At 43.6% G+C, this 13,864-nt stretch overlaps 1 protein-coding gene across 1 annotated transcript in view; it reads left to right on the top strand.

The window, feature by feature from the left end:
- LOC142187944 (vomeronasal type-2 receptor 26-like) overlaps positions 1 to 12,664 on the top strand; it is a 31,336-nt gene extending 18,672 nt beyond the window's left edge. Inside the window, exons 4-6 of the mRNA XM_075261760.1 lie at positions 8,374 to 8,541; positions 9,487 to 9,610; positions 11,757 to 12,664. Coding sequence (XP_075117861.1) covers positions 8,374 to 8,541; positions 9,487 to 9,610; positions 11,757 to 12,664 — 1,200 coding nt within the window. The remainder of the gene's footprint in view (positions 1 to 8,373; positions 8,542 to 9,486; positions 9,611 to 11,756) is intronic.
- Positions 12,665 to 13,864: the final 1,200 nt, after the last annotated feature.

Below are 13,864 nucleotides of genomic sequence, written 5' to 3'. Positions count from 1 at the left end.
GGGGGGGGGGGAGGGGGTTCCACTGTTCTAGCACTTCAGGGGCTCTCCAAATGCAATATGGTGCCTGAAACAGATTTCAGCTAAATTTGCCCTCCAAAATCCCAATAGCGATCCTTCCGTTCTGGACCTTACAGTGTGCCCATACATCACTTTACATCCACATGTGGGGCATTTCTGTAGTTGGGACAAAATGCGTAACAATTTGTGGGGTGCATTTTCTCTTTTATCCCCTTGTGGAAATGCAAAATTTGGGGTTAAAGCAACATTTTATAGCAAAAAATGTCACTTTTCCTTTTGTTGGGCCAATTCTGTTACACTCCTGTAGTGTCAAAGGGCTCACTATACCCCTTGGCAAATTCCTTGAAGGGTCTAGTTTCCAAAATGGGGTCACATTTGGGGGGTTTCCACTGTTTTGGCACCTTGGGAGCTCTGCAAACGGGACATGGTGCCTGAAAAGTATTCTAGCAAAATCTGCCCTACAAAATCCAATTAGCGCTCCATCCGCTCTGAGAGCGACCGTGTGCCCGTACATTAGGGTACCAGCACATAAGGGGGTATTGTCATGTTCGGGAGAAATTGTGTAACACAATGTGGGGTGCAGTTTCTCCTTTAACCCTTAGTAAATGTGTAAATTCTAGGGCTAAATGAATATATTAGTGACAGAAATTGAAAAATGTAAATTTGACCTCCATTTTGTTGTAATTGTTGTGAAATGCTGAAAGGGTTAAGAAACTTTCTAGCTGCTGTGTTGGATTCTTTCAGGGGTGCAGTTTTTAAAATGGGGTGAATTTCGGGGGGTTTTATTAGAGAGGCCTTTCAAGTACCCTTCAGAACTGAACTGGTCCCTTGAAAAATGTGTTTTGGAAATTTTCTTGAAAATTTGGAAAATTACTGCTTGACTTGTAAGCCTTATAATATCTGAAAAAAATGAAAGGGTGATTAAAATGTGACTGCTACATAAATCAGAGACATGGTTAATTATATTTATGAAAAAAATTGGGTAGTTTGGATTTCTATTTGAAAGGTTTGAAAACTGCATTTTTTTCAAAATTTTCACCAAATTTCCTATTTTTTCATAATTAAAGACAAAACATATCGACTAAAATTTACTACTGACGTGAAGTACAATGTGTTACGAAAAAACAATCTCAGAATCACTTGTGTAAGTTAAAGCATCTCAAAGTTATTGCCATTTAAAGTGACACATATCAGTTTTGAAAAAAGAGGCCTGGTCCTCAAGTCACTTTTGAGCTGTGTCTCTATAGGGTTAAATCATATTTTCATATTCTTGTCATGTAGTAGAAAAACCAAGCATTAGTTGACTTTCATCTTTATCCACACGTATAGGAAAACACAGAAGAGTCAAATTACAGAGTGAACTCTGGCCTGTGTCTGTGTCAGCATGGTTTGTAAGACTAAGTATAATATCTGTTGTCTCCAAAGGAAAATGATTTGGACGAAAAGGGTTAACCCATGGTTAAATGAAAAATAAGGTATGGTGCCAATGTATAGATAAGGATATTCATGGATATGATGTTGTGATTATGTTTTAGCTCACTCTCCTCAGTAGGTTTTGTATGTACTCCTGTAGAATATATGGGTGACTAGCTGGTACCCGCGATTTCGTCTGCGGTGATTGTAGAAGTGGGTATATACAAGCGCGGGTAAGGTAAGGTTTGCAACCAAAATGACCTGTCCCCTGTATTCTGTGTTTCGTTATGATTCCGGGGATACCACATTTATATGGTTTTAGTTACATTTTGACCCATTAAAAACAAAACCAAAACTGTTAAAAAATTTTTTTTTTGAAAAGTCGCCATATTCCGACAGCCGTAACTTTTTTATACGTACATGTACAGGGATGTATATGGCATCTTTTTTGCGGGACTGGGTGTACTTTGTAGTTCTACCATATCGGGAAATGTTATTGCTTTGATCACTTTTTATTCAAATTTTTATCAGAATCAAAACAGTGAAAAAACGGCGGTTTGGCACTTTTGACCATTTTTCCCGCTACAGCGTTTACCGAATAGGAAAAATATTTGTATAGCTTTGTAGAGCGGGCGATTTTGGACGCGGGGATACCTAACATGTATGTGTTTCAGTTTTTAACTACTTTTATATGTGTTCTAGGGAAAGGGGGGTGATTTGAATTTTTTTTTTTTTTTAATTCAAAAGTTTTATTTATTTTCAAAAAGTGATAACAATACAGAAATCGTAAGAACTGTCGCTTACAGAGTGTATGGAATTAAAACAACACACAATCAGCAGAAGTTCAATATTCACAAGGGCGTAAAATAGAAAACATTACAAAGTCGTCAAATAGGCAGCATTTCAAAATCACAGACAGTAAAGAGAAAGGTGAAAGAGGACACAGACAAAGAAGGAACATTGAGGAGACGTAAGACAAGAGACAAAGACCGAGGGGGGGGGGGAGAGGGAGGGGGAGTAGGCCAGTCGCTAAATCAGCGCTTTTGTATCAGCCAGGGTGTCCAGATCCTAAGGTACTTATCGTGTGTGCGAGAGGACCAGCAAAGCAGCTCTTCAAATCTGGCGATCTGATTGACCTTGTCTTTGAAAAGTGAAATTGGGGGGGATTCTCTCTGCATCCAGAAAAGCGGGATCAATGATTTTGCCGCAGACAGTAGATGTGTTACAAGTTTGTCTTTGGAAGGACTGTACTCCTTGGAGGGTAAAGAAAGAAAAATCATCTCAGGGGTGATTTGAAAGTAGGGGTAGCTCACTAGCCTTATGTAAGATTGGATCTCAGCCCAATAGGGGACTATGACCGGACAGTTCCACCAAATATGTAAGTAGGAGCCGGGTCCTGTCAAGCACCTCCAGCATCTGTCCGAAGAGTGGAGTTTCTTGTCAAATAGCCATTCCGGAGTACGGTACCACCGGGCAAGTAGCTTGTAGCTGTTTTCTTGAAGCCTGATGCATGGGGAAAAGCCATGAGAGGCAGAAAGGATGGCATCTATGTCGTCGGGCGACAGGGACAGGCCGAGTTCCTTCTCCCACGCCAAGACAAACTTAGGTTTGAAGTGGTCCGGAGGGGCCACGAAGCGATGCAGGAAGGTAGATACACCGCGAAGTAGCAATGTTTTGGAAGCCAATAATTTTTCAAACTCCGTTAGGTGGGTGCGGAAAGAGAATTTTCCCTGGAGATCCGCAAGGACAGATGACAGATGTTGTCTATGTAAGAACGTCAGTTTGACCTCCGAAAGAAGTTGGCACACATCGGTCGCTGGTAGCAAGCCTGTGGGAGTGGTGATGTCAAGGAGGGAAAGGGATTTGAATTTATCCCACATGTCTTTGTTGACCGTAGTGCCCCGGCCACACAGGTAAGGGAGAAGATTGAGTGGTAGGAGGGGTGAGGGCTTCGGCATCAGCGTCTCCAATAAGTCCAACCAGGCAGCTGAGGAGACCGGAAGAAGAGGGCAGGTGTTCCTGGGAGATTTGGATGTCAGTTTCGGGAACCACAAAGTCGCCGGAAGCGGTGAGTCCTCACAGGCATGTAAAAAGGCTGCAGGCACCTGGGAGAGCAGTGGGACAGCTAGGTCAGACCACCACAGCAGGCGGATGGCAGTATGGTATTGTCTCACATCTGGCAGACCGACGCCTCCTTGTCTCTTCCCTTTAGTCAGTTGTAACCAGGAAATACGAGGAGGTTTCCCTCTCCAAATGAAGCGTGAAATAAGGCTTCTCAGAGACCTGAAGAAGGTGTCCGGTATGGCTATCGGCAACATGGCAAATCTGTACAAGATTTTGGGGAACAAGTAAACCTTGACCAAGTTTTTCCTCCCGAACCAGGATAGTGGCAAAGACTCATATTCCTGTAGTGATCGTTTTAACTCCTCTAGTAAAGGGGGAAAGTTCGCTGCATATAGATTGTCAATGGAGGAGGTGAGGCGAATACCCAGGTATTTCAGAGGTGCGGAGGGCCAGACAAAAGGTGTAGCTGAGTGTAGCGACCGGACAAGGTGTGGAGGTAGGGTCACATTCAGTACCTCCGATTTGTGGAAATTAGCTTTGTAGCCAGAGTGTGCCATAGCGGTTAAGAAGGTCCACAAGCGCGGGGAGGCCGACAGTGGGGTTAGTAATTGCGAATAGGACATCGTCTGCATAAGCCGTTGCCTGTAGCGAGTGTGAGCCAGTTTCCATCCCACAGATCTTACTATCTTGTCTAACCGCTTGCAGAAGGGGTTCCAGAGCTAATACAAACAATGTGGGTGAAAGCGGGCAGCCCTGTCTCGTTCCATTGGAGATATTGAAGCTGTCAGAGAGAATTCCGTTTATTTTTAGTCTGGCCGTGGGTTGAGCATACAAGGTAAGGATTGCGGCGATGAAGGCCTCAGGAACTCCCGATCGCTTAAGGACCGCCACCATAAAGTCCCACGCCACCCTGTCAAACGCCTTTTCGGCGTCAACACTCAGCAAGACCAGCGGTATTTTGCGTTTGTGAGCCAGGTGAATTAGCGGGAGTAGTTTGGCGGTATTGTGGCGACCCTCTCTCCCCAAGACAAAACCAGACTGCTCCTCCCGAACTAGTGATGGAACGAAAGGTTGTAGACGCTTGGCCAGTATTTTCGCCCAGACCTTTATGTTCAGATTCAATAAGGAGATGGGTCTGTAGCTTCCACAGTGAAGTAGGTCTTTCCCCTCTTTCGGGATTAGAACAATGTTTGCCTCCTGTGACTGTTTGGGAAGGGGGGTGCCCTTCAAGAGAGCGTTGCAGAATAGAGAGAGCTGGGGGGCCAATACCGTCTTGAACTTTTTATAATATTGTAAGGGCAAGCCATCAGGCCCCGGGCTCTTCCCAGTTGGGAAACTGTTCACGGTGGCAACCACCTCCTCCAAAGAAACAGGTGACAGAAGAGATTGTGCTGATTCCGCAGTGAGGCTAGGTAAGTCCAAACTGTCCAGAAATATCTGTATGTCGGCAGCTCTGTCATGACCAGGGGGCTGCTGCTGTCCAGTGGGGAGGTTGTACAGCGCAGAATAAAAAGCAACAAATGCATCGGCAATTTCGTCAGTGGAATTACAAGCCCTACCAGCAGAGTCCTTGATCGAAGAGATAAAGGACTTCAGTTTCTCTTTGCGGAGCAAACTCGTCATTAACTTCCCTCCTTTGTCACCATGAGCGTATAAGAGTTTCTTGTAATGCAGATAGCGCTTGGCTGCCCTGTAGTTGAGTATGTCCAGTAGTTTCCCCCTCAACTGGGTCAGTTCCGCTAGTGCGGATAGAAGATGCGTTCGTTTGTGAGCGCGCTCAATGTCCGAGATACGAGACAATACGCTATCTATCTCCCTCTGCCGCTGTCGTTTAACTTTTGCTGCCAGGGAGATGAGAAGGCCTCTGACATACGCCTTGTGGGTCTCCCAAACTGTGGTGAAGCTAATAGAGGGAGAAGCGTTAAGTTCAAAAAAGTCCGTCAAGTGTTTAGAGAGAAATTGGATATGGTCTGCAGAATCCAGCAATGATTCATTTAATCTCCAAGACCAGTCCGTGATTTGAATTTTTAATCCTTTTTTTTTTGTTTTTAATATTTTTTTTTTTTACTTTTTTTAAAACTTTTTTTTGCATATATTAGACCGCCTAGGGGTATTGACATGGGTGGGCGGTGTCGCGGATTGTCAGAGCGGTGGGGGTTGGCAAACATGGCTGCTCCGGAGCGTTAAAGAGCGCCTCCTGGAGTATCGTTAAGGTGAGGGGCAAAGTGGTAAAGTATATGTATGTGAGATTGAGTGGGGTTAGGGGCTAGGCTGCAGAGGGTAATATGAATTTTGTGGCTTGCTATGGTCCAAAGTGTGTGAAGCTGCTACCATAAACCTGCTGTGTTTCCTCTACCAGAACGGTTGTAAGGCCAGTAAAGACAAGCTGCAATTTTGTAAGCAAAAGGTGGTGTATTTAGGTCATTGTCTGAGCCAAAGTACCAAACATCTTTCAGATGAACGGACCAAAGTGGTAAGAGAACTGCAGGTGCCAACCCCCCATACTCAGTTACATACCTTTTTTGGCTCGGCTGTCATATTGTAAGCCATGGATCAGATAAACTGTGAATGTGCTTGTAAAACCTGTTTGACAAGGAGAAATTGGAGCAGGAGCCAGTGCCTTAGGTTTGCCTGACTATCAGAAGCCCTTTCAAATCTATGTCACTGAGATGATGGGACATGCTACTGCAATTCTCACATAACAACATGGAGATAGAAAGTGTCCTGTGGCACATTATAGTGCATGATTGGATGCTGTCACAAGGGGAACACCCTCTTGTGTAAGGATTGTACTCTCCGTACAGGCCCTGCCTGAGAAAAGCTCAGACATTGTCCTAGACCACCCCCTGGTGGTATACACACCACGACATCTATGCAATCCTCACACCAGTAGACAGACGTCATATTTCCTTGGCAAGACAGAGCAAGATGGAATTTGCTCTACAATCCTCCTCCAACATCTCATTTCAGCGTTGTTTGACTTTTGAATCCTGCAACTCTTTTACCAGTAGGAGTTCATGATTCAAATGGGGGAATAGATGATGAGAAATTTTTGAACTCCCTCTCAGAAGAGGCAGCTTCAGTCATGTTACTGATGCCCCATTGGAGGATCCTGACTATGAGATATTTGTGGACGGTTCCAGGTACCTAACAGAAAAAGGCAAATTTGTTACAAGGTATGCTGTAGTCACTATACATGACACCATAGTACAAGAAGCCCTTCCACCACACATGTCAGCACAAGAGGTTGAATTGAAAGCCCTTACAGAAGCCTGCAAAGTAGCGAAGGATAGTGCAGCAAACATTTACACTGACTCCAGGTACGCTTTTGGCATTGCACATGGTTATGGTCCAATATGGAGGTCCAGGAACTTCCTGATGGCACAGGGCAAGCCAATTAAGAATGGAAACTTAGTAAGTCAGTTGATGGAGGCTCCCTAAGCAGTTGGCAATTGTGAAAATCAGAGCTCACACAAAGGGAAGAGACCCTGAGAGTATTGGAAATGAAAAGGCTGATCGAGCAGCCAAAGCAGCGGCACTGTTGCCATGGAAGGGTCTCAACCAGGTGAGAAAAATGGATATTGACCTAGCAGACCCCAAGGGGCTGTACTCTAAGGTGACTGGTGAGGAAATTGAGAAATGGACAAAGGCTGATGCCAGAGAATGTGAAGGAATGTGGAAAATGGGGGATAGACTGTGTCTGCCCGCAGCAGCATACCCCCAAATGGCTGGTTTGGCCCACGGTAAGGTGCATGCCTCTTGAAATGCCATGGAGTCACTAGTGGGTAAATTATGGTTTGCCTCAGGTTTTGGAAGGGCTGCAGGTAATCACGTAAAAGCATGTCACATATGTGCTCTACACAATCCAGGACAGGTAGTTAAAACACCTACCAAATGCACACCAAAACCCCTGTATCCATTTCAGAGAATACAAGTAGATTACATACAGTTGCCTAAGTCTGGAATGTACGAGTACGTATTGGTTTTTGTAGTAGAGGCCTATCCTGTGGGCCGGACAACCGCACAGGTAATTGCCAAGAAATTGATGTCTGAACTTGTGTGTAGATTCGGGATACCTGAGGTGATAGAGTCTGATAGAGGTACACAATTCACAGGTGAAATAATGAAGGAAATAATGTCTGCATTGGGGATTGAGCAGAGGTCAGGCAAAGTGGAAAGGTTGAACGGCACACAAGTTAAAAATCCAGAAAACCATGGCAGAGACAGGAAGGCCCTGGCCAGAGTGCCTGTCTCTAGCATTATACTCAGGGAGGACCACTCCTAATAGAAAGAAAGGTCTGTTACCATTCGAGGTGCTTTTTGGAAGTGTGCCTAGACTAAGGTTGTATTTTCCCCAGACTTTACAACTCAGTTATGACAGCACTGCCAGCTATGTCCAGAACCAGTGTCAAAGATTGAAAGTAACACATGAACAGGTGTTTTCTTCTATTCCAGACCCTTTTTGAGTTTTCAGGAACACATAGCTTGCAGGTGGTGATTGGGTGGTCGTGAAAAGACATATCAGAAAACCCCCTGGACCTCGATTTGATGGTCCCTTCCAAGTGCTGCTGACAACTGTCACTTCAGTCGAATTGGAGGGAAAATCTACCTGGATACACGCTTCCCATTGTAAAAAGGTTCCTGAACCACGGCAGGAATGAAAAGATGGACATTATTTGTTTTATGCTTTCTTAACGGATTCACTCCTGCCACCTTTATAGTTGATAAGAATAAATGCAAAAACCCATACCTAAACACACTATGTATAAGAGAGCAGCTGATGACGCCCCTAGGGAAAGTGGTAGACCTCATTTGGTACAAATAGGTGCTGGAAACAAGATAGTGAGTACTGTACTCGTATATCCTATGATTATGCAGATGTGGGATCAATTGGTGGAAGCCACCGTTTACTTAGATGATCAAATATGGGGTATCTTAGGCGTACTTAATACGACCATAGCGGTACAAAACCAGCTGATCATAGTCACCAACCAACATGCCCTGGTACTAGATTATATTACTGCGGCCCAGGGTGGAATGTGTCAGGTGGTGGCACCTACCTGTTGCCATTATATCGATCCAGAAGGTAATATCAAAGGAAAACAAGAATCAGAGAATATATACAGATTAAGGAAAGAATATGAGAAGGAGTTTGTGGAAAATGAAGATAGCTGGTGGTCAGACATTTTTTCCTTTTTGAATCCTGCTAATTGGTTCAAGGGAATAGGTGTATGGATAACTGGGATATTACAAACCATTGTACAAGTTGGTATGATCATATCGCTTATATATTGTTTTTTCAAGTTAATTTTGATATGTTCTAATCGATGTTATGATAAAGATAGATATAAGTGGTAGACATTATAGGAATATCAGATGGGGAATCCAGCAGGTCTGGCATCTAGGGATCTAGATGAAGGTACTAATCAATATGAAAATAACGTTTAAAATGGGGGAGATGTGAGGCTTTGAAATTCTTTTGAAAATTACGTATGAACAAAGGTGGGAGCCAAGACTGCTCTATCTTCGCTCTCTCTCTATCTCTGTCTCTCAGAGATGAGCAGGCTGTTACACAAGGAGCCGGTTAAACTGGTTAAACGGAGACACTATGTCCTGTGTACGTGTTGAAACTGTAAATACTACTGGATCAAGCTAGTCAAAACTGTAAGAAACTAAGAACATGATCAGATAAGGATAAATGCCTTGTAGCTTGGCTGTGACTGTGATGATCTATAAACCTGCCCTTCTGTGTTAATAAACTGAAACATTCTGGATAAGATACACTGCTGTCTGTCTGTTATCTTTCCCGAGCTCGTCACCCTATTGTGGATCAATTAGAACTATGACAACATAACTCAGGGGTCTTGTGCCCCTAACAATATGAATGGACACTTCACCTTCTATAGTCCACGCTCCGAGGTCACCTCATTACTGCTATCATACATGTCCATTCTGTGTCACTCCAGTAAAGGTTCTTGTCTTCTCCTTCAGATCCCAATATCTCGCTGCTCAGAGCCATGTTTACCTGGAAGCAGAAAGAAGGCAAGAGAAACAATTCACACCTGCTGCTATGACTGCGTGCCATGTTCAGAGGGAGAGATCTCCAATGTAACTGGTATATGATAGTAGTAGTAGTAGTACTGTCTTACCAGTGTATGATGTTCTAGTAGGAGTAGTAGTACTGTCTTACCAGTGTGATGATATTCTAGTAGGAGTAGAAGTAATGTCCTACAGTCATGGCCAAAAGTTTTGAGAATGACACAAATCTTCTATTTTCACATGATCTGCTGCCCTCTGGTTTATGTGTGTTTGTCAGATGATTTTATCACATACAGAAATATAATTGCAATCATATTATGAGTAAAAAAAGCTTATATTGACAGTTAGAATGAGTTAATGCAGCGTTCCAATATTTGCAGTGTTGACCCTTCTTCTTCAGGACCTCTGCAATTCTCCCTGGCATGCTCTCAATCAACTTCTGGACCAAATCCTGACTCATAGCAGTCCATTCTTGCACAATCAATGCTTGCATTTTGTCAGAATTTGTAGGTTTTTGTTTGTCCACCCGTCTCTTGATGATTGACCACAAGTTCTCAATGGGATTAAGATCTGGGGAGTTTCCAGGCCATGGACCCAAAATCTCTCTGTTTTGTTCCCTGAGCCATTTAGTTATCACCTTTGCTTTATGGCAAGGTGCTCCATCATGCTGGAAAAGGCATTGTTGATGGCCAAACTGATCTTGGACGGTTGGGAGAAGTTGACCTTGGAGGACATTCTGGTCCCATTCTTTATTCATGGCTGTGTTTTTAGGCAAGACTGTGAGAGAGCCGATTCCCTTGGCTGAGAAGCAACCCCACACATAAATGGTTTCAGGATGCTTTACAGTTGGCATGAGACAAGACTGGTGGTAGCGCTCACCTCATCTTCTCCCAATAAGCTGTTTTCCAGATGTCTCAAACTATTGAAAATGGGATTCATCAGAGAAAATGACTTTACCCCAGTCCTCACCAGTCCATTCCCTGTACCTTTTGCAGAATATCAGTTTGTCCCTTATGTTTTTTCTGGAGAGAAGTGGCTTCTTTGCTGCCCTCCTTGAGACCAGGCCTTGTTCCAAGAGTCTCCGCCTCACAGTGCGTGCAGATGCACTCACACCTGCCTGCTGCCATTCCTGAGCAAGCTCTGCACTGCTGGTAGCCCGATCCCGCAGATGAAACACTTTTAAGAGACGGTCCTGGCACTTGCTGGTCTTTCTGGGGCGTCCTGGAGCCTTTTTGCCAACAATGGAACCTCTCTCCTTGAAGTTCTTGATGATGCGATAGATTGTTGACTGAGGTGCAATCTTTCTAGCTGCGATACTCTTCCCCTGTTAGGCCATTTTTGTGTAGTGCAATGATGACTGCACGTGTTTCTTTAGAGATAACCATGGTTAACAGAAGAGAAACAATGATGTCAAGCACCAGCCTCCTTTTACAGTGTCCAGTGGTGTCATTCTTACTTAATCATGACAGATTGATCTCCAGCCCTGTCCTCATCAACACCCACACCTGTGTTAATGGAGCAATCACTGAAACAATGTTACCTGGTCCTTTTAAGGCAGGGCTGCAATGATGTTGAAATATGTTTTGGGGGATAAAGTTCATTTTCTAGGCAAATATTTACTTTGCAAGTAATTGCTGTTAAGCTACCAAATTGCCATTAGGAAAACTGAAGCAGTAGACTTTGTAAAAATTAATATTTGTATCATTCTCAAAACTTTTGGCCATGACTGTACTAGTATGGTGATGTTCAGAAGGAGACATCTGCAATATAACTGGCATATGATAATAGGAGTAGTAGTATTGTCTTAGTGTGATGATGTTCTACTAAGAGTAGTAGTACTAAATAGTATCTAGTTCATGGGGGGAGAGGAAGTGGCTGGGTCTGTCCTGACACTGAGAGGCTTGTGATACGGTACAGTGTTTCTTTGGTTGATTTTGTGTGGCTGAAAGTTTAGTTAACGCTCAGATGATCACGGTGTTTGATGTTATTTTGCCTGAAGTTAAGGCTATATTTTATTTTGCTTCTCCTGTGTCTGATATAAAGGTTTATTTATTTTGCTATTATTTATTTTTTAAATAATCCACTTTGATGAAAGATTTGTGTCTCTGTTTCTGACTGGTTGGGTCTGCACCACTGCTTCTACCAAGCCACCTTCCCAGCAATAGATAGATACATAGTAGGTGCTCCATAAAATGTGATGGATTATGATTTTTTTCCTACAGATGCCGAGAACTGCTTGAAATGTGAAAGTGACGAATGGCCGAATGAGAAGAGAGACCGATGTCTGCCTAAAGTAATGGAATTCATCTCTTACCATAATGACACCATTGCTTCTGTATCTTCCTCTGTCTCGCTCTTCGGATGTCTTGTGACCGGCTCCATATTTAGAATATTTATTTCCTACCGGGACACTCCTATTGTTAGAGCTAATAACCGGAACCTGAGTTATCTCCTCCTGGTCTCCATCATCCTTAGCTTCCTCTCTGTCTTCTTGTTTCTTGGTCGTCCCAGTGATGTCACTTGTAGATTACGTGAAACCAGTTTTGGAGTCTTCTTCTCAGTCACTGTCTCTTCACTTCTGGCCAAGACTGTTATTGTCTGTGTTGCTTTTAAGTCCACCAAGCCTGGAAGCCCCTGGAGAAAATGGCTGAGTGTGAAGCTGCCCTATACCATAGTGTTGTTGTGTTCATCCTTCCAGGTTGTCATCTGTGTTCTGTGGTTGTCTATTTCTCCCCCATTCCAGGACCTGGACACTCAGTCTTATCCTGAGAAGATCATCATTCAGTGTAATGAGGGCTCAGATCTCTGGTTCTACTCCATGTTGGGTTATATGGGGCTCCTGGCCGCTGTCAGCTTTCTTCTGGCTTTCATGGTGAGGACATTACCGGACAGTTTTAATGAGGCCAAGTACATCACCTTCAGCATGCTGCTGTTCTGTAGTGTCTGGATGGCCATGATCCCGGCTTATCTGAGCACCAGAGGGAAATACATGGTGGCCGTGGAGATATTTGCAGTAATGGCTTCCAGTGCTGGACTTTTAGCTTGTGTGTTTTTCCCAAAATGTTTTATTATTTTATTTAGATCAGAAATGAACAGAAAAACTGATCTGCTGGGGAGAAGAAAGGAATGACTGTAAACTATTAACCCCCTTATAATAGTGACTAACTCTGAACATTACAAATTTTCAAACTATATTACACTAAAATCAAAGCTTCTCTACATCTTGTATATTAATGACTCATGTATATATAGGATTATTATGATATTGTCTACAGTAATTTCTCCAGTAATTAGAACATTACATAATCTTTAACAATTAGTAACATTTAGAGATGAGCGAATACAGTTCGATCGAGTAGATATTTGATCAAATATTAAGGTATTCAACATATCCGATTCCAATCGAATACCATGCGGTAAATACAGTAAAAATTTGTATCCCCTCCCACCTTCCCTTGCGCTTTTTTTTGCACCAATAACTGTGCAGGGGAGGTGGGACAGGAAGCAGAAAAACGTAGGCATTGAAAAAGAATAGGAAAAAGTCATTGGCTGGCAAAATCAGGTGACTTCGGATCTATAAGAATAGTGGCAGCCATGTTTGTGTCTTTTGCGGCTGGGATAGATAGAGACTTCGTGCTGAGGGTCAGAGAGAAATTTTAGCTTCTTCTAGGCAGGAAAGAAAACAGCAACACTGCTTGATGAGTCTATAAACACCATCAGCTTATAGGCTCATCCTACAGAAAGTTCTCAAAACCACTTTTTAGGGCTGAAATTCCGTAGCACTGATATACGGTATATACCTGGGCTGAAGCGACAGGATTGGGCTGACACTGTAAACTCTGCTGGGGAAAGTCACAAGTGAAAAGAGGGGTGAAAGAATTACTACTGGGGGTGGCACGGCTGAATCTCTGCTTGTGGCCAGAATGGGGCATAAACTTGAAATGCAGGTGCACAAATCTAAGTAGAACTGAAAAGAAAGCCTAGACACGCAGGTTCTATCATGAAGTTACAAGTAGAAGAGTGGCTCAGCAAGTGAAAGTTGGGGTTCATTGTGTACACTCTATGCCACCAAAAAGGCTAATTGGGGGGCCTACTTGCACCCCCTCACCAAACTCACCCAAACCTCACCTGTGGGAAGCCTCCACTCACCCCAAGGGCCACAGGTCCAACTTCTCCACCCAATACGTGTCAGGCGCAGAGGGATTGGAGAGGACAGGGCTGTGGTTGGCCAGGTACTCACGTAACATGTGCCTATACTTTTCCCTCCTGATGACACTAGGGCCCACAGTGGTGGTAGTTTGGCAAGGGGGAGGGGGCATTATCGTGTCCT

Source organism: Leptodactylus fuscus, chromosome 1 (assembly GCF_031893055.1).
Source record: "Leptodactylus fuscus isolate aLepFus1 chromosome 1, aLepFus1.hap2, whole genome shotgun sequence".
In the NCBI taxonomy this organism is placed as follows: Eukaryota; Metazoa; Chordata; class Amphibia; order Anura; family Leptodactylidae; genus Leptodactylus; species Leptodactylus fuscus.
This window is presented reverse-complemented; position numbering and strand designations above follow the sequence as displayed.